At 56.4% G+C, this 25,919-nt stretch overlaps 3 protein-coding genes across 4 annotated transcripts in view; 1 reads left to right on the forward strand and 2 right to left on the reverse strand.

Annotated features, from left to right (window-relative positions):
• The first annotated feature begins 4,098 nt into the window (after nucleotides 1-4,098).
• KLHL40 (kelch like family member 40) lies at nucleotides 4,099-10,976 on the forward strand. The gene is made up of 6 exons (XM_044252478.1): nucleotides 4,099-5,259; nucleotides 6,559-6,719; nucleotides 7,151-7,258; nucleotides 7,441-7,626; nucleotides 9,270-9,416; nucleotides 10,232-10,976. The coding sequence occupies exons 1-6, from the start codon at nucleotides 4,099-4,101 to the stop codon at nucleotides 10,341-10,343; spliced, it is 1,875 nt and encodes a 624-aa protein (XP_044108413.1). The 3' UTR covers nucleotides 10,344-10,976.
• Nucleotides 10,977-10,998: 22 nt separating this feature from the next.
• On the reverse strand, nucleotides 10,999-20,897 carry HHATL (hedgehog acyltransferase like). Of its 2 annotated transcripts, none has more exons than XM_044252480.1 (12): nucleotides 20,052-20,897; nucleotides 18,258-18,376; nucleotides 17,777-17,844; nucleotides 17,126-17,239; nucleotides 16,814-17,008; nucleotides 16,239-16,448; nucleotides 15,719-15,890; nucleotides 15,109-15,253; nucleotides 14,954-14,989; nucleotides 11,977-12,178; nucleotides 11,435-11,576; nucleotides 10,999-11,234 (listed from the first exon to the last, which is right to left on the reverse strand). In XM_044252480.1, the coding sequence occupies exons 2-12, from the start codon at nucleotides 18,361-18,363 to the stop codon at nucleotides 11,110-11,112; spliced, it is 1,515 nt and encodes a 504-aa protein (XP_044108415.1). In that variant the 5' UTR covers nucleotides 18,364-18,376; nucleotides 20,052-20,897; the 3' UTR covers nucleotides 10,999-11,109. The 2 variants fall into 2 exon arrangements, with proteins under 2 accessions (XP_044108415.1, XP_044108414.1); XM_044252479.1 differs by having other exon boundaries at nucleotides 15,719-15,908.
• A 4,659-nt stretch (nucleotides 20,898-25,556) lies between these two features.
• CCDC13 (coiled-coil domain containing 13) overlaps nucleotides 25,557-25,919 on the reverse strand; it is a 52,072-nt gene continuing 51,709 nt past the window's right edge. The window contains 2 exon segments of the mRNA XM_044254837.1: nucleotides 25,557-25,619; nucleotides 25,621-25,810. Of these exon segments, the coding sequence (XP_044110772.1) occupies nucleotides 25,557-25,619; nucleotides 25,621-25,810 (253 nt within the window).

A 25,919-nucleotide genomic window follows, 5' to 3' on the forward strand; every position in this document is an offset into this window, starting at 1 on the left:
GAAGTCATCTTTTCAATAATTTGTTTATTGTAGCACCAAAGAGCTCAGTGGCATTCAGCCTTGTAAACTGGGGGGCTTCACTTTACATAGGTCTCACTGTGTCTTTGAGGTCCCTTGGTTACTGATATCTTTTTTTTTCTTCTAGACTGTCAGAGATCAGGGAAAGTTCTGGTTTCTACCCTGGGGAAGGACCACTGATGTGGGACTGTCCCAAACATAGAAAGACTACTTAGGAGATATGAGGAGACCACCAAGAGTGACAACTGTCTGCCACATATGGACATATAGCATGGCTACTCCAGCAAATACTCAGCAGCTGAGTCATCACCCCACAAGCCTATGTCAGGGTGAGGCCTGTTCATGCATTGAGGGCAGCAGATGTTGTTGAATCTCTTGGTGCATTGGCAAGGTGTTCTCTGACCTTGGCGAAATGCGTGTAAATTTTCTCAAGATTTTGGCTTGGCATTTTTCTTAAATAACCCTTGTGATGTGCTAAGATTCCTAATGAAGGCAGAACATGAGTGGGCAAACTCGCTGAAGCTCAAAATAGTTATCTGTGTGAAAGAAGTCAGAACAGAAAGACAGACGCCACGATTCTGCTTATATAAAACTTTAGAAAATGCAAATGGATGATGGTGATGGAAAGTGGATTAGTGACTATCTAGGCTTGAGTTGTTGTGGGGAGAGGTGAGGGAGGGATTAAAGAAGGGCACAAGGACATGTGGCTGATGAATACATTCTTTTAACTTGATTGTGGTGCTGGTTTCATATATATATATATATATATATATATATATATATATATATAGTTTCATGGGTATGTGTGTGTATATATCAAAACTTAACAAATTGTGGGATACTTGCGTGGCTCAAGTCAGTTAAGCATTTGCCTTTGGCTCAGGTCATGACCCGGGGTCCTGGGATAGAGTCTGCCATAATTGGACTCCCTGCTCAGTGGGGAGTCTGCTTCTCCTTCTCCCTCTGTGGGCCTTCCAAACCCCATCATGCTCTATCTCTACCTCATGTTCATGCGCTCTCTTTTTCTCAAATAAATAAATAAAATCTTTTAAAAAAAACATCAAATTTTATACTTTAAGTACATGTAGTTAATTGTATGTCACTTCTGCCTCAACAAAGCTGTTTAAAAAGAAAACATAACAAGACTATTTGCTGGCCATCTAAATTTCAGTTTCTATAAAAGGGGGTAAATAATATAATTTTGGGTAAGATTAAATGAGTAAAAATGAGGGGCGCCTGGGTGGCTCAACCAGTTAAGCATTTGTCTTCGGCTTGGGTCATAACCCTGAGTCCTGGGATGGAGTCTCCCATTGTTGAACTCCCTGCTCAGCGGAAAGTCTGCTTCTTCCTCCCCCTTTGCCCCTCCCCTTGATTCTATGCTCTCTCTCTCTCTCTCAAATAAATAATCTTAAAAAAAATGAGTAAAAATTAAATTTAAAAAATGAGTAATATTAAAATTTAATTTAAAAATTAAAGTGAGATGACATTTTCCCTTAAGTCAACCAAAAGCCATGCAGTTATGCTCTGTCCCTCTCTCCTGTACTCACAACCAATCCCTGGCTGACTCTTTGGGTGACTACCAGAGTGGCTGGGGGCAGAGGTGAAACAGGATCGGCCATGTTGGTGACTAGATAGTTGCTGAAATGGGGAGGTGGGTACATGTTAAACTGACATATTATTCTCTTTACTTAGGGATATGTTTGCATTTCTCATAACTATAAACAATAAACAGTGGCACTCCATTTCACTGAAAGGAAAAACTGGCCCAAGTGGCCCTACATGATTCCCCCACCCTAACCCCCCGTCCTTTTTCCCTCCTACTCACCTCTTCATTCATTGTTCCAGCCCCACTGGAACCTGCCAGGTGCACTCCTGCCTCAGGGCCTTTCCTCAAGCTGTACCCCACCCCCCACCCAGAATCCTACTATCCCATGGCTTGAACCTGCTCAAATGGCATCCTTTCAGTGAGTTCATCCTGACTGTTCCACTAAAATTATTACCACTACCACCTGTCCTTTTCCATGACCCCTTCTCTGCTACTTGTCATTTAGCAGTTACTATTATCTGACATCCTGTGTAACTACTTGTTGCTGACTCCCCCCATGACTTGGGCTGAATGTAAGTACCATAAAGACAGGAATTCCTGCCTGATGTGTTCACTGTTGAATCCTCAGCACTGAACAGAGTGCACAGCAGGTTCTTGATGAATGAATGAGCTACATATAAATATGCTAGTGGAATGCCTGGGAGGGAGTGAGCACTACAGGAGTCATCATAATCTAAAAATATGTCATTGAGTCACCTGATAAACATAAGTTAATTGTTCCGTATATACTTTCTGTCCTGGTCTTTGGAAAATGAAACAGCCGCTAATTTTTGTTAATTAGTGGGAAGCAATATGGTAGGGAGGGATTCCCACAGTCTCCGGAGGTGAGCACATCTGCTTTGAATCCTGGCGCGGGCTCTTGCCAGCTATGTGACCTGACCAACTTGCTCAGCCCCTCAGAGCCTGATATCTTTACTGATGGTCCCTGTTGGAAATGGCCTACAGTCAGGGCTGGGCTGGAAGCCCTGGGGTGAGACTTGACCCTTTCCACAAGAGGGACAGGACCACCTCCAGAACCTGTCCAGCGGCTGCCTCTCTTAGACCTGTTGGTGGGATGAACAAACGATGGTTGAAGGCATTGCTCATGGGGGACAGGCAGTGACATCTCTGAGATCACAAAAGGGGAGGTGACTCAGACCTGGGCCATCTTTTGGTCCCCTCTCCAATCCCTCCACCCCTCAAGCCCGAGGTTATAAACAAGTGACTCAGAGGAATGATGGGAGAATGCCCCATAACAGTTCACACTAGTGTCCTGGGGGCTAAATTTAACCCACAGCTGCAGCTTCTGGCACTTTGGGAACAAGTTAATCTTGGTGGCTGCGTCTGATTGTGTGTGTGTGTGTGTGTGTGTGTGTAGTGGGGGAAGGGTGGTAAGTCCAGAGAAGGCTGGGCATCAGTACTGGCTACCCTGGGCCTTTACCCTGACACCTCTTCGATGGTAGACAGGGTGCAAGGGCCCCAAGGCAAAGGTAGGCTCTGATCAAGCTTATATGAATCAAGAACAGTGAGCATAGACAGCTATCTTGCAATATTAAACTCTTAGAGTGTTACCTTTTGAACATTAGACTCCAGACTGTCCCTCCCCTAGAATGTTAAAACCCTGGGAATTTAAGTACCTAGAATAGTTGAATCCTAGAAAATTACTTTCTTAGCATGTCTGACACCTTGCAATGTTAAAACCCTGAGACAGTGTATTCCCAGGAACACTAGAGATGAGGTCCTTAGACTCTAATTCATGAAACTCCCCATTGTGTAGAAAGGGAAACTGAGGCTCAACAGAGCCATGTGACCTGTGCAGGCCCTTAGAAAAGTAGTGACCAAGTTTATCCTAAGGCACCTTCTTGCTTTCTTGCACAGTCTAAGGAGGGTCTCAGATTTGGAGTAGGAAGCGGTAAGGTCTTCCCATATAAAAGGTACGGCAACAAGGTCTCCAATGAGTGACTGCCTTTCCAAGTTCATTGAATAGGAAACACAAGCACACTATATCCAGGGATGGCTGGGATGAGATATACTCAGGGAGGAACACAGAAGCACCCAGACAGAAAGGCCCAGGAGGCATGAACAAAGGGAGATCCTGGGGGAGGGACGCCGATGCTTCTCTCTCTCTGGACTGAGGGGCAGAGCTTGGGTCAACTCCTCCCCTCAGGGGCATTGCCTGACCAAGGAATGTAGTCAAGGCCTTGCTGTGCTCCATTTAGAAATGAGGAAGTGAGGCCCTCGTAGGCCCAAATTCCCCACCCCTGTCCCATAAGCGCCCGGGGCTGAGTCAAGGCCGCTCTGGGAGGGGTCCTCTGCCCAGCTGTCCCCTCCGTGTCATGTGCAGGAAGCCAGGCAGCTCGCCTTACAGGGCCCTGTCCACCTCTATATATAGCCCCGCGAAGACAGCTGCGTAGACGAAGAGTGACCTAGAAGGAAAGCAGGGGAATAGAAAGAGGAGGCCCCGGCCAGACAGCAGCACCCCCAAGCCACCCACCATGACGCTGGGCTTGGAGCAGGCAGAGGAGCAGCGTCTGTATCAGCAGACGCTCCTGCAGGACGGGCTCAAGGACATGTTGGACCACGGCAAGTTCCTCGACTGTGTGGTGCGGGTGGGTGAGCGCGAGTTCCCATGCCACCGCCTGGTGCTGGCCGCCTGCAGCCCCTACTTCCGCGCGCGCTTCCTGGCCGAGCCCGAGCACGCGGGCGAGGTGCGCCTGGAGGAGGTGTCCCCGGACGTGGTGGCGCAGGTGCTGAACTACCTGTACACGTCGGAGATTGCGCTGGACGAGGCGAGCGTGCAGGACTTGTTTGCCGCGGCGCACCGCTTCCAGATCCCATCCATCTTCACCATCTGCGTGTCCTTCCTACAGAAGCGCCTGTGTCTCGCCAACTGCCTGGCCGTCTTCCGCCTCGGCCTCCTGCTGGACTGCGCGCGCCTGGCCGTGGCCGCCCGCGACTTCATCTGCGCGCGCTTCTCGCTGGTGGCGCGCGACGCCGACTTCCTCGGGCTCTCGGCCGACGAGCTCATCGCCATCATCTCCAGTGACGGCCTCAATGTGGAGAAGGAAGAGGCCGTGTTCGAGGCGGTGATGCGGTGGGCGGGCAGCGGCGACGCCAAGGCAAAGGAGGAGCGCCAGCGGGCGCTGCCCACCGTCTTTGAGAGCGTGCGCTGCCGCCTGCTGCCGCGGGCCTTTCTGGAGAGCCGCGTGGAGAAACACCCTCTCGTGCGTGCCCAGCCGGAGCTGCTGCGCAAGGTGCAGATGGTGAAGGACGCGCACGAGGGCCGCCTCACCGTGCTGCGCAAGAAGAAGAAGGACAAGGGGAAGGAGGCAGCCGGGGCCAAGGCCGCTGACAAGAGCGCGGGCGAAGCCAAGGCGGAGGACGAGGAGGAGGAGGCGGAACGCATCCTACCCGGGATCCTCAATGACACTCTGCGCTTTGGCATGTTCCTGCAGGACCTCATTTTCATGATCAGTGAGGAGGGGGCTGTGGCCTATGATCCGGCAGCCAACGAGTGTTACTGTGCCTCCCTCTCTACCCAGATCCCCAAGAACCATGTCAGCCTCGTGACCAAGGAGAACCAGGTCTTTGTGGCTGGGGGCCTCTTCTACAACGAGGACAACAAAGAGGACCCCATGAGTGCTTACTTCTTGCAGGTGCCTGCCCAGCCCTGGGAGGGACAGCCAGTGCTGGTTCTGGGAACGGGGGTCAGCTTTGGGGCCCATGAGAGACTTGTGTCTACTTGTTGGGGGTGCCACTGTGTCTAAGATGAGATGTAGACCAGAGAGGTTGACTGACAGCCACTTACCTGAAGGTTGAAGACAGTTATAGGCAACTGGCAATTAGTGTAACACTGATGTCTCAGTTTCAGGGGCATGTGAGCCCCAGGGAGGTCTAGTATGTTGGAGGCCCTCTCTCTGCACAGGGATTGGGATCAGGCAAAGTGAGAAGGAGGAGCAAGTCAGTGGAAGGGTCTGGGGCAGAACCTTGGCATGAGGCCAGGACTGGAGTATAGAATAAGAGTGTCCTATACACAGGGACCATCCTGCCTAGTCTTTTCACTGTACAGATGAGAAAACTGAGGCCCAGAAAGGACCAGTAGAGTCGGGTGACCAGTCCAAGTCGTAGGGTACTGCAGGATCTCAGAGGGCAGACGTGGTTTCCTGGTGACTGGCCATGTAGGTTTGGGTCTTGCTATTTGGGTGGAATTTGGACACATGAAGGGAAGTTAGCGTGTTTCTGCCTGAGGAATGGTGAGCAAGGGGTACAGATTGGAATGAGCCTAGTGAGTAGTGTGCTTGGTGAGGCCTGACCAAGTGCAGAGAAGGTTGAGGGGCAACTAGGCATCAGGGTTAAACGTGGGGGGGGCAGGGAGGGAAGGGGGCAACTCCAGCAGTTTCCAGCCAAGGTATTTCGTGAGCATTGTTTATTTTCTCTGGGCCTACGTTTGTAACTGGGGTTATTATTCTTCCTGCTTGATAAGGTTGTTTGAAGGTTATAGATGGTTATAAAGTGCCCATCGGCACATTGCTCCCTCAGAAAGCTGAGCCACAGATATGGTTGTAAGACTGTGGAGGTGTAACAGGGCGTCAGACTTTTGGGGATGGTTGGTAGAGCTGTACAGTTTTCTGTACAGTGGGGTTGGGTGGAAAACGGAGGGCAGGCAGGCCTCAGTTCCCGAGTTGTACTGGGGAAGGGACATGGCTCTGCGTGGGGGGGCCCCATTGTGGTGCTGTGATGTGGTCTCTGGGCGCCCACCTCCGGGGGCCCTCCCTGGTTCTCATCCTGGAGGGAGGTTAGGATACTGCCTCCAAGGATGGCCTCCAGGCTGCGCTGGCCTTACCTGGAGACCGGGCCTCGTCTGTGACCCAGGGTGGTGGGGCTGGGCTGTGCTGGGCTGTGCTGGGAGAGTGGGGGGTGTGGGGCCGGTGGCTGACTCGACGCCTGACCCGCAGTTTGACCACCTGGACTCCGAGTGGCTGGGGATGCCGCCGCTGCCCTCGCCGCGCTGCCTTTTCGGCCTGGGAGAGGCTCTCAATTCCATCTACGTGGTCGGTGGCCGAGAGCTCAAGGACGGCGAGCGCAGTCTAGACTCGGTCATGTGCTACGACCGTCTGTGAGCTGGGGCCCGGGGCGGGGTTAGAGGGGCGCGGCTGGAGCCAAAGCCAGAGCCCGGGACTGAGAGGGGGGCTGGGGGCGGGGTTGGGGGGCCCTGGGGCGGGGCCCGGGGGCGGGGTTGAGAGGACGGCGGGGGCCAGAACCAGAGCCCGGGGGCTGCGAGCTGGGGCTAGGGCGGGGTTGAGGGGCCCGGGGGCGGGGTTGAGGGGCTAGGCGGCGGCCAGGGCTAGGGCCAGAATCCCGGGCTGCGGGCTGAGGCGGATTTGGGTAGGGGCAGAGCGGTGGGCCGCTGAGTGGGAGCGGGGACCCGAGAGGTGCCGGTAATACATCGGTGTACCCCGGATATGTGTTGGGTGTGTGGGTGAATGCAGAGGCAGGGACCCAGCCCACTCCTGAACCCAGCGCTCGCCCGACTCCGGTCTCCTCCAGGTCGTTCAAATGGGGCGAATCGGATCCTCTGCCTTACGCCGTGTACGGCCACGCGGTGCTCTCCCATATGGACCTGGTCTACGTCATTGGCGGCAAAGGCAGTGACAGGTAAGGCTCGGGACTGGAGCGAGGGCAGGAGCAGGGTTGCAGGTCAGAGTGGGAGCACAGTCTCCCCAGGCTGTCAGGGATTTGTGCGGGCTGCCTGGGCAAGGCGTCCGGAGCGGCTGAACCAGAGGAGCGGCGCTATGTTCAGGCTTCCTCCCTCTCACTTACTGTCCTCCATCCCCCAGGAAGTGCCTGAAGAAGATGTGTGTCTACGACCCTAAGAAGTTCGAGTGGAAGGAGCTGGCACCCATGCAGACGGCCCGCTCCCTCTTCGGGGCCACCGTCCACGATGGCCGCATTTTTGTAGCCGCTGGGGTCACAGACACGGGGCTGACCAGTTCAGCTGAAGTGTACAGCATTACAGACAACAAGTACGGCTGTTTCCTGCCCCTTTCCCTAGGCAGCCAGAGACCAAGGGCCCCACTGTGACTGCCTGGCTGTGTGATTTTGGACCTGTTGGCTCGCTCTGTGATGGCCCTGGCAGGAACCATGGTTGCTGCCCCTGGACATCAGCACAGAAGTAGCCTCTCTCTCCTGATCAGCCATGAGGGGGGCTTCCCCCACGATTTGGGGCCAGGGTTAGGGCCAGCGTGGTCTGCAGGAGACAGTTCCCAGGAGTGCCGGGGGGAGACACCTGATTCCTCGTATAGAGTCATACTGGGCAGGAGTCTGGCGCTGGGCGGTCAGGGGAAAACTGAACCGGCAGTCCACCTGGACTTCGCCAGCAAAAGGGATGGCGGGAGAAGGATGCCCCAGGCCAAGGAAAGTTGGTACCAAGGCAGTTAGGAGGAAAAAGGCAGGCCTGTTGGAGGAAAGGTTGGATGGGGATGGGGAAGTGAGGATGGGGGTACTGGGGCTGGAGAGGGGGCAAGCAGGGCTGAGGGACTTAATCCTGAGAGCGGTGAAACGCCTGTGATGTGTTTTAGGCTCACATCTGTGTGTCTTAGGTGACAGCTGATGTAGAGAACAGATTAGAGATTTCCCAGGAGGCAGGGGTACAGCCATAGAGTGGGAGGGGGTGGTAGCCTGCTGATGGGACACAACGGAGATGAGGCAGAGGGGACGCACAGGAGAAAGACATGGCCAGCGCTTCTCTCACTGTGATGTGCACACGAATCTCCTAGGGGTCATGTTAAAATGCAGATTCTTATTCTCGGGCCTGGGGAAGGGCCTGAGTGTATATTTCTAACAACTCCTGCTCCCTTCCCCCCCTGCATCCCAGCCCAGGTGCTGCTGATGCTGCTGGTCCATGGGTCACACTTAGAGTAGCACTTAGAGGGTCCAGTTAGGACATGTGGATTTGAGGGGCCTGGGAGTGTCCAGGAGGAGCCCATCAGGGCAGAGGAAATGCTGAGCTGGAGAGATCTGGGTACAACAGTAAACGGAGGGGATGAACTCCCTCAGGAGAGAGAGTATAAGAGGGAGAAGCTGAGGCCCAAGCCCCAGGGATTGTGGGGGTGGATGCATTATCCAGGAAGGAATCTGAGGACAAGAGAGCAGGTGGGAGGTGGGCAGGTGGGAGGTGAGAACATCACATCAACAGAGACGTGTGTTGTGCCTGGATTTTATGTTCTGTGGTGGCTGGGGACGGGAGAGCTGTTTTGGAGCGTAGGGATGAAGGCCCAATTTCAGGGTCAGAGGAACGGAGTGAAGAGACCCTGAGAATAACTGGGCAGTGAAGAGGGGAGGAAGGGTGAGGCACGGGCATCAGGGGAGGGCAGCTCCCCTGGAAGAATTAGTTCAGGAGCAAAGGAGGGCCACTGGGGGATCCATGGTGGATGGCACGGGGTAGACTGGATGCTATGACCAGGGAACCGTGAAGGGAAATGGGAGGAGCAGGAGAATGGGGAAGACCAGAGGGCGGTGCTAGCAAGGTCAGGACACAGGAGGCTGTGCTGGGAGCATGGGTGCTTGGGATTTGGGTTTCCAAGGGGTTTGTAGCTACAGCTGTGGGTGCTGGGGCTGCCAAGGCCCCTGGGTGACACACCCCTTCACACCCCCTCCTCCCCACCAGGTGGGCGCCCTTCGAGGCCTTCCCACAGGAACGCAGCTCACTCAGCCTGGTCAGCCTGGCGGGCACCCTGTATGCCATTGGTGGCTTTGCCACGCTGGAGACTGAGTCTGGAGAGTTGGTCCCCACAGAGCTCAATGACATCTGGAGGTGAGCCTGGGCCCAGGGTAGTCCCCGAGCAAGGCTGATGCCCCCCAGCGGCACCTGGGAAGCTCATCTGGGGATAGGGTGATCCTCTTCCAGGGAGTGCCCTGGGGAAGGGACAGCAGACATGCCCGGCTCAGCCCGGTTCTTTCCCGTTTGACTGGCAAGGTCCCCGTGGGCTCACAGGAGACCACGCCTGACTGTGAAGCCTCAAGCATGCCGCAGCCAGGAGCTGGCCCAGGCTTAGGGCCCAGACCCATGGAAACAGGCCCCTGGGAGTAGAGGGGGCCCTGAAGAGGCAGCCAGGTCTTTCCTCCCCACTCTGTCCTGAGTACTCTTGCTGGAGGGGAAGCTGGAACCAGGATTGAGAAGAAGCTGGACCCCAACTGCCCAGAACCATCACTTTCCAAGCTGGCCCTTTCTGGGGGTGGAGGGAAGAGGTTTCGGTACCTGGGGCACCTGCTGAAACTTTCCTTATTCCCACTGCTACGTGGGGACAGGGGGTCTTGGGGGGACATGTGGAGTGCCGAGTACAGAATTCTCCAGAGGAGGTGCTGTGGAGATGCAGGCCTTCCTGGAGGAGTGTGACATTCCTTGAGAGGTGACCCTTCTTGGAACGTGGGGTGGCTGTTCTTTGGGGGGTGGGCCTTGTGGTGGGGGGTCCTTTCCTAGGGCATGAGAATTCTCCAGAACCAGACCTTTCTGGAGATGGGCCTGGGGCTTCAGGGACATTTTCAGCCACCCCTCCCTGCTGGGGCCCACTCTGCTCTCAGCTGACCCAGCTCTGTGTCCCTGTCCCCACTCCTCCCTCTCACCCCCAGATATAATGAGGATGAGAAGAAGTGGGAGGGTGTCCTGCGGGAGATAGCCTACGCAGCCGGCGCCACCTTCCTTCCTGTGCGGCTCAACGTGCTGCGCCTGACCAAGATGTGACCAGCCCCGAGGCCTGAGCGGAGCACCCCTCCCACTCTGCGGCCACACGGGCCTGGATTTTGGGGGCTCCCAAGAGGAGGCGGGGAGGGGCCAGAGTCCACCTGGATCCTGTCCTGCCACCCGGGGTGCTCTTCAGCAGAGGAGAACTCGCTGCCCAGTCCTAGACTTGCTGGCAGGGCCCAGGAACTTTAGGGCTCTCCGGTCCCCGTTTCCCCAGTCTTCTTGTTCCATGAACCAGAGCCACAAGGGGGTGTCCCAAGCTGCATTCTGGGCCCGTCCCAGACTACCTGTGTGCCAAGGAGGAAGTACCCACAGGACCCCATCTCCTTGCCTGTCAGCTGGGGAGCATCCGTCTCCAGCACACTCGGCAGCCCGGGGAGGAATAAAGTATCTTCTGAGCAAGTAGCTCAGGGTCTAGAATCAGGTCCTCCAGGAGTCCGTGACCAGGTGGTTGAAGATGCCAGGTTGCCCAGGTTGCCCAGCGCCTGGGTTGCCCAGGGCAGCGGCCTCCACACTCCATGGGTGTATTGCTTCCACATTCTGGTGCCCCTAGAGCCTAACCCCCCCTCCCTGGGGCTCAGAGACCCCACCTCCTCATACAGCATGGACAAGAAGCCAGAAGATTGCTGGTGGAAGGGACAGGGAATAGCCGAACTGTGGTAGAAAAGTTTTTTATTCTAGTGGTCAGGCCCCCTCCGACCTGGCCTGGGCCGGACCCGGGAGTAGCTGAGCAGTGCCCATTCCTCTTCCCTCTTACTCCTCCCAGCTACTCCGGCTTCTCTTTGTCCTGCATCTGCTCCTCTTCTAGTGCTAGGGTTCGCTCTCGTTCCTTCACCAGCTGGACACCACAGTAGGTGACGAATAGGACGGCCAGAGTAGTCTGGGGGAAGCCTGTGTGGGGAAGAGGTCATCGACACCTGGGAGCAGGACCCCAGCCTCAGGGATGCTTTCCTTCTCATGCCTCTCCCCACTTGATTGGCCCTCCCTGCTGAGTCCCCGGGGTGTTGGGCTGCAATGGCGGCATTTCAGGAGGTCACAGTCCTCAAGGTGAATGCCTGGCACTTTCTGTGTCCACACTCCCCGTCCCTCACCTGTGAGTAGCAGGCGCCTGGCGACCAGCTCTGTGAACTCAAGGCTGTTCAGGCTTACAAGGTTGTACATGATGATGGTCCAGAAGTTCACGGCCCCAAAGAGAGCTCGGACCCTGCGAGACATCTGCTCCGACAGAGAAGCCTGCCCAGTCCAGGAAGGCATTGGCAAGAGGGCCAGGGGAAAGAGGACACCGTGGGTCAGAGACCCTGTCCACATGGCTACCCCAGGTCCTGGGGATGAGCTTGGGTCCCTGAGAGTCCCCAGGGCAGCCCTCCCTCATTGTTAAAGATGGGAATACTGACCACCAGACAGAGGGGAGGGCCTGACTGACACAGCCTGGCCCAGGTGTCCACACTCCACAGAAGGGGGTGCTAGATACCCACAGGGGGAGCCATGGCCCTGATAGCCAGGAAGTCGTGTGAGAAAGTTCTGGATTGAGAACTCTTCAGAAACTCCACATGTGGCTGGAAGATCCCAGAGAGCCCAAGGCCACCCCCTCCAGTGGCCCAGCCAACCCCTGCCCTCAACCTTTCCCACTCACCTCAATCTGTGCTAGAGGCCCCCACTCTGCCAGCTTCTGCGCCCAGAGCTCAAAGTTGAGGCCAAAGCAGTTCAGGAATGACCATAGGTAAACGATATCACAAGGTCCAAGCCACAGAGTAGTGATGGCAAATGTGGCCACAGTGGCCCCCAGCTCTGGGATCACCTCGGAGTGCTCCCCACCAATGTGGTCATACACGTACCTGCAAGAAAGGCAGGAGAAAGGACCAGCAGGGGGTGTGGGAGAGGGCAGGCAGGAGAAAAGCAAAGAATTTACCACAGGGCAGCCCTCCTCAACACTGTCATCCTGGAGAATGTCCCATGTTCCTGATCTCAGATGCCTGGTCCTCCTCTACCCAAGTTCAGAATGTGGAAGGCTCACCTTTGAACTTCGGTGTCTTCTCATCCATTCCCCAAGCAATCTCATCTGACCCAAGACTTTGAACACTGTCTCTAGGCTGATGAGCCCCACATCTATGTCTTTAGCTCACTTTCTTGACTCACACATCCAACTGTCACTAGACATCTCATTTGAATGACTGAGTCCCCCATCCCTGTCGAAACCTGCTGCATCCTCATCTCAGATAATGACACTTCCCTCTACTCAAGCCTTGGCACCATCTTGGACTGTCAGTTCCCCTCCCCACATCCAAGCCAGCAAGTTCTGTGGGCTCTATGCAGTCCTGATTGCTGCTTGTCACCCCCACTACTGCTACTTGTCCAGCATGTCATCTCCTCTCATAGATTATTGCAAGAGTCTCTTAAGTCATTTCCCTGCCTCTGCCTTTGGCCCCCTACCATCCATTCTCCACATGGCAGCCAGAGTCAGATCATAGGACTTCCACAATCAAATGTGCCCCCAAGGCTCCCCATTACGATTAGAATAGACCACCTCCTAAGGCTAGAAGATCCCAAGGTTTCTCCCTCCTTCCCTGACCTCACACCCACCAGTTAGCCCTCATTCTTGCCTTCCTGTCTCTCAGATACACACAGCTTGTTCCGGCCTCAAGCCTATGCATTTGCTCCTTCTCCCTGAAATTCTCTTCCCTAGATTTCCTTATCACTCAAGTCTCAATTCAAATATCATCCCACAGAGGCTTCCCCAGATCACAACTATAGAAGCTTCTATCCTGTGGCCAGCTTCTATCCCATCACACTTGTTTTATTATTTTTTTTTCATAATGCTTACCACTCTCTAAAATTATCTTATTTATATTTTGTTTACCTGTTTATGGGCTGTTTCTCCCCACTAGAGTGTAAGCTCCATGTGTTCAGAGTCTTTGCCATGTTCACTGCTGTATCCCCACTGCCTAGAACAGTGCCTGGCACATAGTAGGTACTCAATAAATATTTGTTAAATAAATTCAGTAGAAGACCCATTGAGTAACACTTCTCCATGCCTTGACCTGTTCATTTCCAATGGTTTCTTCTCCACACCATATTCCAACTTTGTCACCACTTGAAATTTCATTCTGTCCTAGTTACCATTCTCCACCCACCCCCTCCTGATGTGGCCCCCAGCTCCAGTTCTTCTGGAGAACTGGGATCTCATAGACCCTCCCTCTCTTCCTCACCTTGAGATCCTATCTTTACCATCCTCTTTAACTGGCTAAAATCCAATGAGTCATCTTTATAAATAACCTAAAACCCCTTATCCTTCACTTCTTCCCACCCAACTGGGAGAGCCCAATCACCCACATTCTCCTCACTTGCACCCAAGAAGCTAAGCCCTGATGAGGAATATCTCATACCTTCACGTGCTAGAGTCCATAAATCCACCACCTCCAACCCCACCCGGGATCTCAGTTCCAAGGTTTCTCTAGTCAGCGTCTTCTGCCATGCTCTGCAGTGGCTAATCCACCCTTATCTCTCCCCCCAATTATGAGTAGGTGTGGTGGGGGGATCTAGGCAAGAAGAAAGGGGCCATGGAGATGCTGCCTCCCTCCATGCCAAACCCTGCATCTCTCAGCTGCTGACCTTGCCTCCTATTTCATGGCAAAAACTGAAGGCTTCAGGTGGACCCTTACTTCTTGACATTAACCCGCCACCCTGCACCCATGCTGGCTTCTCTTCTTCCTCCCTGTCCTGAAGCCACGCCTGTGCCTAACACTGGTTCCATCACCTCCTCCCTCCTTGGAGACCTCACTCTGTCAATCACCTCTCTATCCTGCCTCCCAAACTTAGACTTCCTCTTAGCAACCAGGCATGTTCCACTATTTGCTGTCTTAAGATACCTCACGTCTCCCTTCAGCAACTCCTCTGTCTCCCCCTCACTAGCTAGCTTCCCCAGCAGCATCTGACCCAGCTGCCCCCACCGTGCCTGGGTGGTCTTCCTGGTTTCCAGACTGTCATGCTGTCCTGACTTGCTCCTCTGACCACACTTTTCAGTCCCTTCTACCACTCTCCTCTCTCCCCCAGTGGGAGTCCTCCCAGCTCCAACCCCAGCTGCACCTCTCTCTTCTTCTTTACTCTCTCTCCTTGGGACGTATGCACTCCCAAGGACTAAAGACCACCGTCCCACACTCATAAAACTCAGAGCTACATCGGTCCTCCAGACTTCTCTGAACCCCAGACCCTCAGACCCAGCAACCTCCTTGAACCTCCACAAGGATATCTCCCGGATTCCAACCATTTCTCACATAAAAAACCCCTCTCTAATGCTGCCCCTCCATCTTCCCAGGCAAAAAGGAATCTAGGGGCCATTTCCTCTCCTTCTTGATCCCCGCAATCCATGGCCAAGTCCTGTCCAGGGTCCCTGGTGTGTGTCTTGACTCCAACCATTTCTCTCACCTCCAGTGCCCCCATTCATGTCCAAACCCCTTTCACCTAGCCCACTGCCACAAACCCCTCCTTGCTTCCTCTGACTCAGGGAATGGGCCATCTTTTAAAACGTGGACCCATCTCTGCACTGCCGGAGTCACACACCTCGCGAGATGACTGTGACCATTACTCCACCCTACCCCCCCACCCCAACTCACTTGCAAAGCCAGTCGTTGATGCCACGGTCAAAGTGCCTGTGGGAGGAGAGCGGATGGGTGTGAATCAGCCAGGAGTAGAGCTCAGGGGGAATGGGAGAAAGAGGCTACGGGAGGGTGAGGATCCCTGCGGTGTTTCCCGCGGATCTCACACTCACGTTTCAGCGAAGACATAGAGCGCTGTGATGCACTTGGGAGCCTGAGGCGGGTCCAAGTGGTCAAGGCGCGCCACGGTGTTGACCACGCCGAAGAGGACGGCAGCCTTCACCCAGTCGTACACCAGGTTTGAGTAGGCCAAGCCAGCTGGGGACAGGGTGTCGTCACTGCCTGGGGGAGTCATGTGGGTCTCCACTCCCAGGATCCCCCAAATTGTGGTGGGAAGGCAGGAAACCGGGCCCTACCCTACAGCCTCTCTCCGCAGGTCAGGTCTTAGAGGAGGCCCTGGCAGCCGACCCGCCCCCATGGAGGCCACACTCCCATTTCCTGGGGGAGGAGCTGGTACGGCCCGCCCCAGGGAGACCCCATTGGGGCAGTGGAAATCAATCCGAGGCCTTTGCGAGGCGGGCTCTGCAGCTATCGCTCTGGCCTCACAGAGCAGAGCTAACTCCAAGTCCCAAGCATTTCAGAGAGTAAATCCCGGCTCCCCCACCCTTGGATCAGTGCTGTGCCCTTTCAGCTGTCAGCTCCCCAGCAGTGACGCCCTGGGGCGCAGAGGGTCTGTCTTTCTGTCTTTCCCAGCCCCGTGTTCTGGCCCAGACGTGCACCCACCGAGGGCACTGTCCGGGAGGCGGTTGGCAAACTTGAGGTCACTGGGGATGGTGAGGATGTAGAAGAAGTGGAAGAAGATGTCCACGGCCATGATGGCCACGACGCTGAGGCCGGCCTGGGCCCGGATGCGCCACAGCTCACCCTCACGCCTCACTGGCTCCACCTGGCTCATCTGGGAGATGCGAAGTGTCTGAGTGGGGAGGCAAGGCCTGCTGGAGGAGAGTCTGAGTGGGAGGGGTCACCAACTGGGGATCCGTGGGTGAGGGGAGAGGGGGCTTCATCCTGGCGGCCCTCCCTGAGCCTGGAGTCACTTCCCCGGCCTGTGACCCCTGTCTGAGCAGGGGCCCCAAGCTGTGGCCCCAAGCTGGGGTCTGAGGAGGCTAGGTATTACAGCTTCATCCTGGAGTCATGACTGAAGGTGAGGTCGCAACCTGTCCTGGGAGCCCTAGCTGACATGGGAGCCCCTGTCTGGAGAGGGAGACCAAGCCCGGCTCTGGAATCCCATAGGGTGTCCACTCACCTGGGCGTGGAAGCGATCAAAGGTCATGATGGGCCCAAAGAAGAAGAAAGGCAGGTAGAAGTTGTACTTGAGCAGGTCAGCTAGGGAATAGTGGCGGTCAGGGTGGGCACAGCTCTCCAGCGCGAAGCTGGCACAACGCAGTACCGTGAAACCACTGCCCCCGTGAAACAGCACCTCTTGAAGATCAAAAGTGCCTGTTACCAACCCGCTCTGGATGGGAGAGAACAGGCCGCCAGCTCACCAGTTGCCCCTGTCTCTGGGAAGCCCACCCAGCTTCCCACAGGGGCCCAGCTTCATCCTTCTCCCTCTTCTCTTGCAGAGCCAATCAACACTAGCCACTGAGGGCTCATTCATGTTAACTGTTTGGATAGCACAGGGAACAAGCAGGACATGTCCCCGCTGTGGCAGAGGGGACCACTCTGTGGGCAGGCATGTGCCCCAGTCAGAGACTTGGAGACAGGTGGGAAGTGAAGGAAATGTTTGGGGAGTCTCGGGAAATGAGGGCTTTGGATTGGGTGAGAAGTTTGGGGTCCTAGTCCTTCCCCCTCTCTACCCTTCCCCTCCCCACTGCACACCTGCCAGGAGATTAGGGGATCCAGCTTGAAGGAGGCGAGGCTGGCCAGGCTGAGGCCAAGACAGAGCCAGGGCTGGCCCAAGAGTGAGGCCAAGTAGAGGCTGACACAGTGGCCAAGCAGTAGCAGCAGGTACCAAGGGCCCATTGTGCCCAGCACAGCCAGGGCCCCATACACGGCATACATCCAGGAACGGAGCTGTGGACAGGGAGAAGGGATGGTTTATCTATCCATACAAATGGACGTGGGACCCCCAATACTTGTAGCTCAGGGGGAGCTGGCAAGGCAGACTGGGGTGGCTCAGGTTCAACTCACCTGGGGGGCAACCATCGTGCAGAGTTTAGCAAATAGCACGTGTCCAGAGAGGGCGAAGACGATGACGTTGCGGAAGGAGGTGAACCACATCACCCACTCGAAGTCAGCCACATCCTGGGGCAGGCCCGGGCAGTTAAGGAGGGGTAGGGGGGCAGGATGGGCTGGTACTTTGGCTGAGCAGAGCCCCAGCATCTCCCCAACCTCCATATTCTTATGCATTAGAGGACAGCCATGGCTGGAGGCCCTCACCTTCTCCTCTGGGGGAAGTACCAGCCAGGTAGGTAGAGAGAAATGAAGGGTGGGGTGTGTTAGCTGCCCTGCCCCTCTGTTCGGCATATTGCCTGACAATTCCACCATTCATGGCACTGTTCCTGGGAAAGAGGGTGCTGGGGGCCCCTGCTGAAACATGTCTCAATTTATTTCCTAAATGAGCAGTGCCTGGGGGCAAGCTTGATGTGGCCCCAGGAGGACACAGGGTGGACTGGTGGAGAAACAGAAGACTCTGAGACTCAAGCAGAGACCCTCTTCACCGTGAGCCCTCTGTTACATGGGAACATCTGGAATGGGGGAGAGTTGGAAAGGGTCTGGGATGTGAGAGACATGCCGGGATCAGGGACCTCTGTCAGGGACCCAGGGATGTGGGGGACCTACCATCTTCCGGCCAATGTATTCCCAGCCAGGTCGCACAGACTCCCGGAAGGCCTTCCGGTGGGCCCCATCTGAAAACAGAGTGTGGCCTCAGTGGGGGCTGGGGGGACTTCACGCCCACACCCACACCTGCCCCTACAGCTGGGCTGACCATGACCCTGGGAAGATGGGAATGGGTCTAAGTCTCTCTCTCTCTCTCTGCTTCTGCTTCTCTCTGGGTCTCATTGTGTGTCTCGGGCGAGGTCTCTGACTATACCCCCGAGGGTCAGAGTTTCTCTTTCTCTCTCTGTGGCTCTGTGTGCAGATCTCTGTCAGGGCCTCTGCATCTGTCTCTCCCTGTGACTTCACCTAACTCAGCCCAAACCCCTGGGCTTAGGGAATATCCTGGGTCTGGAGCCTTGAAGTTTATAGCCTTGCTGGGTGGAACCCTGAAGCCCGCAGGGGACAAAGCATCCCACTCCCTGCTCCAGAGCCCGGCTGTTACCTTGTGAAGCTTCAAGGAGGCCCCGACCAGCATAGGCCAGAGCCCCACTCAGCACCAGGGAGTATAAGCCCAGCTCCGCCGCAGGCAACGCTGTCTTGATGCCCATAGCCTGGGTGGCGCTGGGGGAGACAGATTGGGTGAGGGTACTGCTGCCCCCTAGCCCTGCCTCGCCCTACCTGATGGTCCCCCGTGGAGATGGTGGGGATCCCATATGGGATCTCAAGCTATTATCCTACTCCAGTCCCCCACTCATCCCAGACACCATAACATCTAGTACCTGTTCCTAGCTACTGCTCTAGCTCCCGCCCATCCATTTGAAGGCTTTTGAAAGCATAATCTTCTCTCTCAGCCTGCCCGCCTACCTTCATTGACCCTTTCATACCTTTCAGGTGGACTGGTCCCCACCCTTTGCTTGAATGGTTCCTGCCAAGGCCTCAGGTGACCTTCACATGGGGGGGACTCCATCTATGTCACCTCAATCATGTTTCTCACCCCCAGGACCCCCAACCCCCTCCTGACAATGCCCCCCGCCCCCCACCGCCCATGCCCTCTTCTCGGATTCCCACACCCCTCCAGAGCTGCCTTCACTTCCCTGAGATCTCCTCGCCTCCCAGGTCCTGTCCCCAGTATTGAGCTTTCTTACCTCTCATTCAGCCTCCAGCCTCTCACTGATTCCCATTGCCCCAACCAGCCCTGAGCCCCAGCCCGCCACTTTCTTGTTCCCTGCCCTGTGTCTGTGGCTACACCAGCCACTCAGTGCTTGTGTCTTCAGGCCCTGGATGCTGGCTAGAGGCGGTGCTATTTGAAGAGGTGCCCTGGGGTAGTGGGTGTGGGGCCAGGCAGGGCCAGATAGGGCCCCAGGGCGGGTGTTGGCCTCTGTCCAAGGTGCTGACCAGTATCAGGCTCATGGTGAGGCTAGCCACTCCCTTCTTCCAGGACCTAGTTGTCTCCAGGATGGGCCACCCCCTTGTATGCCCCTCCTATGCTCCAGCCTGGACTTGGGCTTTCCCAAGGGTGCCTTGGGTAACAGACCTAGGGCCAAATTAAAGGGAAGAATGTGTCTAAGCACTTTCTTGGGCTGGGCTGGGCCAAGAGGTGGCTGGCATGTCCCTGTTTCCCACACCTGATCCTCCTCCCCCAAATTTCCCTTCCCAGCATTGTAACCAGCTCTCCCAGCCCCCCAGAGTCAGCATTCTCCCCACTTCATATACAGAGGGGTCATGGACCAGAGAGGGGAGGGGATCTCAAGGTCACACAGAGAGCCTGGGACAGGATTGTGTGTTCCCAGGGAGCCCTTTGGAATCTCAGATAAGAGAAGAGCATTTCCGCCCCTGCCCATACCAGGGGGCTCTCCAGACTGACTTCTGCAGTGCTGGCCTGAGGGCTGAGGCGTCTCCTCATCAGCCAGGTGGGGGGAGGGAGGCCTGGAGGATCGGGTTAATGGAGCAGGAGCTTGAAACCGGAGCACGGTGAAGAGCCCGAGAAATAGCTTTGTCAGCTGCCTCCCACTTGCTACTTTCCAATTTTAGCTCCCCATGGCCGGTGCGGGGTGTCCCCAGTGAGGCCTCCATGAGCAGGACCAAGGCTGGCCCCTTGAACTCTTCCAGTAGACCCCCAGACCTGGGCCCATTGGATACAGTCCTGCCCCCTGCCCCCTGATCCTGCTGCCTCAGGCACACCTGAGGTAAAGACTGCTTTGGGACCTGAAGTCTGGGATGAGGGGCTTAAGGGCTTAAGGTGGGCTCCACGGGTCTCAAGGACCCCAGAGTAGCTGAATTCCCGGCTGGCACTGACCTTGAGGAGGCTGTGAGGGACCCTGGCACACTGCCCACCTCAGGGCTCCGGGGTCCTGCGTCCAACCGTGCGTCCGTCCGACCAGCTAGGCTCTGGGGCCACAGTGGGGTGTGTCCAGGCCTGGGGTCCCCACCCCTTCAAGGCTATGAGCGGTGAGTGGTGACAGCAGGAGGAGGGTGGAGGAGGGCAGGGAGGAGGTGGCCTTCCTGGAGCGGAGCGGAGCGAAGCAGAGTGGAGCAGAGCCGAGTGCTGCAGAGCTGCTGGCCACAGGGAGCCGCAGGGAGGATCGTGGGGGGGTAGGGGTGGGGGAAGGGGTGGCCAGTGGCATAGGCTCTCACAGGGACACCTGGGTCTCACTTCAGCCTGCCTCTCTTGGTCTGTAGAGCCTGTGCCTTCCTCTCCCTGCTGACCAGAACTCCCCTCTTCCGGGAAGTCTTCTGGGAAACCCGCACTGGCCTCTTGTGAGCCCTGCCCCCATTGCATGCACACACATGCACACTGCATGCTCAGCTTCATACTCTAGCCCACATCTTTACATGGGAACTCCCAAGGGCTGTCCCAGGGCAGATCCATCTAGTCCCCTGTCCTGGTTCATTTCACTATCAAGAACCCTTGCTGCCCAGGTGTTAGTGCCTGGGGGAGGACTGGCTTGACTGGTAGGATTGGAACTGGCATGAGACACGTGGTGGAGGGTGTCCCATACCCCAGCCCTGTCCCACAGGCAGTTGTCCAGGTGGCGAGGTGCTAGCAGGGTCACCTGGCAAGGCTTAAATAGGTTCTTGGAGTGACTGGCATCTCTTGAATGTCCCTAACCAACCAGAAGCCCTCTGGGGGCAGCAGGACATGTCCCTCATTCATGCAAGGGGCACCCAAGGCCTCAGCCCCTCCTTCCCAATGGGTAAGAGTATCCTAAAGAACCTGCCAAGAGGACAGGAACACCTGACAGTTTCCCTTTAGGAAGAGGACCCCAGAGTCTAGGGGAGCTGGGTGTCCTTGTGCCTTCTCTGTGAGGGCCAATTCAGGCATGTGCGGTGAGCGGGACCTGGGGTCTGGGGGTTTGAAGGAGCTATGTGACTGTAACAAGTCACAGGACAGGTCCTGGAACTCCTGCTGATCCCTGGACTCCAGCCATGGGCTCAGCAGAGGATGGGGAAAGAAGGTGCTTTGCCCTGAGACCCTCCTCCACCCCCTAATAAGGGAACTTCCAGAGCCTGACCAAGGTCTGAGAAGGGGAGAGTCCCCTACCCTCCCACAATGCCCTTAGGCAATGAGCTTCCTCCCAAGCAGACACTTTGGCCCAGAGGAAGAAGCAAGGAGACCTCAGCATCAGAATGATGCAACAGAACAACATGGAGGCCTTCATCACTGGTACCCACCCCCAAGAAGTGTACACCAAGATTACCACACAGTATAGAGGCTGGGTGAGGGCGGCAGTTGGAATCACGGGCACTTGAGTTGGCCAGCATCAGGGATGGATGCCTCAGCCAGAATACAGGGGTTAGGGAGGGCTTTTGGACAGGGGTGGGCATCGGGGTGAAGCTGAGCAGAGTCCCGAGGTAGAGTCAATGGTTGTTAGAAGGGCAGTAAGTTAATCACAGTAGCTGGACATGGTTCTAAGGCTTTACATGGACTTACTCTTTTTAATAACACAACTACCCCTAGGGAAGGTGTTTCCATTTCCCCCATTTGATAGAAAAGGATGCTGATGCACAAGGAGTTCAGCCCCGTAAGCTTCTGGGGCTGATAACCCTGCAGGGCAAGAACCCCACTCATCCACACTGGGTGCACGTTGTGACCAGCTTGGGCCAGCCGTCTAGTTGGTACGCCCATGAGACTCAAAGAGAATGGCTCAGAGAAGCAGATGGGGGGTTTGGCTCTGCAGTCAAGAGCCAGGTTCAGCCAGCTGACTTGTTCCTGAGTCCCAGATCTGCCTCGCTGGTGGGATCTGCTTCTCAGAGCCTCAGATCTTCATTTGTAAATGGGCCTGCTCTGACCTTATTGGGCTTTTGGGGGGATTCCATGACTCACTCCATGAAGGGCATGGCTCACTGAATTGCTCATAAAGAAAGTCACAGAGGTCTTACCCCAGAAGCCCAGAGAAGCAGGGCTCACATAGCAGGAGCTGTGCACAGTGGCGTCTGCAGGGAGCCTGGCATTTGGGGATGGCAGGCTGGATAGAGGGCTCGGGAGGTCTCTTAGACCTGGCGCTGGACAGTCCAAGGCCAGCTCCATCCTGTATGAAGGTAGTGGCAAAGAAGGGTGCCTGGCGTGATCAGACCACAGAACAAGGGGAGGAAGCAGACTGGGCCTAGACCAGCACAAGGGCCTGGGTCAGCATCTCGAAGGCCGCCAGGGCCCCTGGGAGAGCTGTAATGGGCAGGGGTAGGGCAATTCTCTCAGGTCTCAGCGTCTCTTTTCATTTCTCGGTGTGTTGTTGCTCGAAGTAAAAATGCATGAAGAGTAGTGGGTATATGCAAGGCTTGGGGACTGCAGGCAGTGCCTGTGGAGAATGGGTGGGGTGACTGTGGGCTCGCTGGCAGTGGCGGTGCAGAGGGAGAGGGGAGGCTGGTTCCTGCCACTGCCTATGTGGGCTCAGAAGAGGACCCCCACTGCAGGCCATCCTGCCTTGAGCTCCTGAAAGCAGGGAGGGGTCCCATGACAATGGAATGTATTTGGAGCTTGAATCAGCCTAAGCCAGGCTGTGACCTTGTCCAGCTCCGTGGTGGTGCCCCAGAGGCCTTCGTGGGGATGGTGGCCAAGCCACACCCACAGCTCCACCAGGTCTCACCTGTCAGTGCAGGAACCTGAGCACCCAGGCCTCCCGCACCTGTCTGAGGTGCAGCCAGGGAGAGACCTCACGTGAGGCCTCTCTCCAGCCCAGCCCTTTTACTTGTCCTTGCCCCTCGGCTCTCCAAGCACCTCTCCTCCTCCTCCTGCCCCGACGTTTGGCTCTGGGCACAGACCTCAGTGTTCTCATCTGTGAAAGACAAGTCCAGCCCAACTGCTGTCCATCCACTGCCCAGCCGCCCGAGGGAAGGGTCCCAGGGACAGGTGGTGCGGCTTGGGAGGGACCATGGGCACTAAGCTGGAAAGACCAGGTTGCCCCGCTCCATGCCTGGCCCACTTGCATCCAGATCCTCAGGGCCCCAGTCCTTAGTCCCTCTGACAACCCCTCCCTGCCTTAGAAAGCTCTGCTCCCTGGCTCTCCTGGGCCTTCCCCTTCCACCCCCGAGCCCCAACCCCTCAGGGAAATACAAACAGCCCCTGCTCCATCCAAATCTGGGTGATGAGCCTGGAAGCCTCAGCACAGGTGGTGAGAGGCTCTGAGGAGCTGTATTCCGTCTCTGCATCCTATAACCTCCTGCTTCCTCGTGGCCCTACTTCCTATGCCGTCTGACTTGACCAGGAGCTCCCTGAAAACAGCAAGTCAGATTGACCTCTGGGCCCCTCACAGGCCTGGAGAGGCTGGTGTGCCGGACGCACTCACTGCCTGATGGCCGGCCAGCTGAATAGACGGTGGCCGACACCGCCGTGCCTGACACATAGAACAGCAGCCCTTTAAGGAGGCTTCTATTCCTTTCCACATTTTACAGATGAAGACATGGGGGCTTGGAGAGGTTAAGTAACACGCCCAAGGTCATGAAGCTGATGAATGGGGAAAGAGATGTGCCCCAGGCACCCCCACCTATTCAGACCCTGTTACTTGATGCCCTTTTCTCTCTCAGATGCAGCCCTGAGCCAGGAAGGGCAGCCAAATGACCCTCCAGTGGTTAGGATGTGTGTGATGCCATCCTGGTGCTCCCTGAGGAGATCCCTGCCTCTGCCCATCCCTGAGGAAGGACAGCTGGTTCTCTGCCTGCTTATCCCTCCCAGGGACCCCATTGAGGGCTGGAGCATGCACCACCCACACTCAGATCCCCCTGCGGGGGGCTTCTCCACGCCTGCAGGGGAAGGCACGGTCTATTTGGTCTGGTGCCCTAACTCTGCTTTAGGCCACTCTTCACCGTCACACACTGTCCCTTCCCGCACAGGGCCTCTCAGTCCTCTGGCTCTACGTGGCCAGCTCCTTTCTCAAGGAATCAGAGATAAATTCTTCCTTTCCTGGGACACTTAGGACCCCATCAGCATTGTGGCTTCATCCTGATGGCCTTCATTTTAACTTGCCAGGGGGCCTCTAGACCTGTGCCACTCCAGATGGGGTTAGGGGTGTCCTGGCTGGGGGACACCCCTGAGGAAGGGCCTGAGCAGAGAGTTCCCAGGAGCCCCAGATGGAGCCTCCGGGAGGTCTCTGTATGGCCCGCATGCCTGCACCTGTGAGTCACTATGCAAGTGACTGGTCTTCGTGTGCTGGGGTGTGAGCATGTGCCCATGTGGCAGGCCTGTGAGTTTGGAGCTGACATGGTCTGGGGGCACGTGCATGCACCATGCTGCTGGGTGCTCCTGGGTCTAGGTATTTCTGTGCACCTGCAGCTTTGTGGGGACCTGTGTGTACCCACGTGTGGTTAAGAGTTCTGGTTGGTCTGTACGGCTGTGGGTGACTTTCCTTAGGGCCACCCTTCCCCAGGGCTGTGAGTGTAGTGAGGCGGGGGGATGACGCTGTGACAGAGGGACATTGGGGGCTAACCCCTATGTGGCCATGAAAGAGGAACACTGTGACTTGGACTGGACTCACTGCCTCAGAACCTCCCTTCCCTGCCTGAAGCTCCTGCCCAGCGCTTCCCGCCCCTCACCAGCACCCACTAGCTGCAGCCTGTGGGAGCAAATGGAGAGGACTCCTGGAGCAGCTGGCTGGGGGTAAGTGAATCGCTCAACTTGGAAGACCCTGCTTTTGTAGTCAGCACCCCCCCCCAGGGTTAAATGTTAGCCCAACTCCTTTCTAAAAGCCTCCGTTTCTTCATCAGCAAAAGAGAGTGACAAATCCCTGGGTCACTAGAAGACTAGACGGGGTCAGGTTTCCACAGCAGATGCTCACTCACTGGGGACCTGTGACGATTGTGAAAATAATCATTATTATTACCAGTCCGAAGGTCTGCAGCTGAGGAAGAGCCCTGAAGAGTGGGCTGACAAAGTGGTGGGGAGCATGTGCCCCCAAGGCTTCAAAGGTCGGGGTGACCACAGATGGAGCCATGGAGGGGTAGCTGGGGAAGTGTGGGGGTAATGCCCTAGGAAGGTGGAGGGGTGGGGCTGGGGGAGGTTCGCAGCTGGAGCCCTCAGACTGTCCCGTGTGGATGGAGTCCTGTGGGACTGCAGGGCCTCCCAGCTGGGGCTGGGGCCAAGGGCGATGAGCACCTGCCTCAGGGGCTGCCTGTGTCTTTCCACAGCTGGCTGGCCATCCCAACCTCTCGCTGGCACTGAGAGGGCTGCTGGACCTCCTCCACTGCCATTGTCCGGCCTGTCCAGTTTCAGGGTTCGCCTCCGGGGCTCTGCATGTGCCTCTCCTTTGCCCTCCAGGTCTGACGTGTTGGCTTTGGCCACCCTTGGGGAACCTCTTCCAGGAGAAGGGGCTCAGCTGGTTGGCCCAGGTTGGCTTCCGGGAGCGGTGGAGGCCTCTCCGGGCCTAAGGCTGCCCCGTCCCGCCAGGCTGACCCCGGGCCACCATCCTGGTAGTGTCTGCCTTCTGCTGCCGCAGGGCCTGCAGAAAGACCCCTTTCACCTGGCCCAGGGTCTCGTGGTACATTCGGAAATCCTCCTCCTTTCCACGCAGGGCACTGCCCAGGGCAGCCTTCAGCATTTCATTCTCCTCCACCTGGATGGCCAGCCTGGGCCACGTGAAGAAAGGGCTCAGTGTGGCCCACGCTAGCATACATGTGCTAGCACACATGTGTACAGGGGTACTGGGGACAGGGCTGGTGGCACAGCTGCTCTTGC

This window comes from Neovison vison, chromosome 6 (assembly GCF_020171115.1).
Source record: "Neovison vison isolate M4711 chromosome 6, ASM_NN_V1, whole genome shotgun sequence".
Classification (NCBI taxonomy): Eukaryota; Metazoa; Chordata; class Mammalia; order Carnivora; family Mustelidae; genus Neogale; species Neogale vison.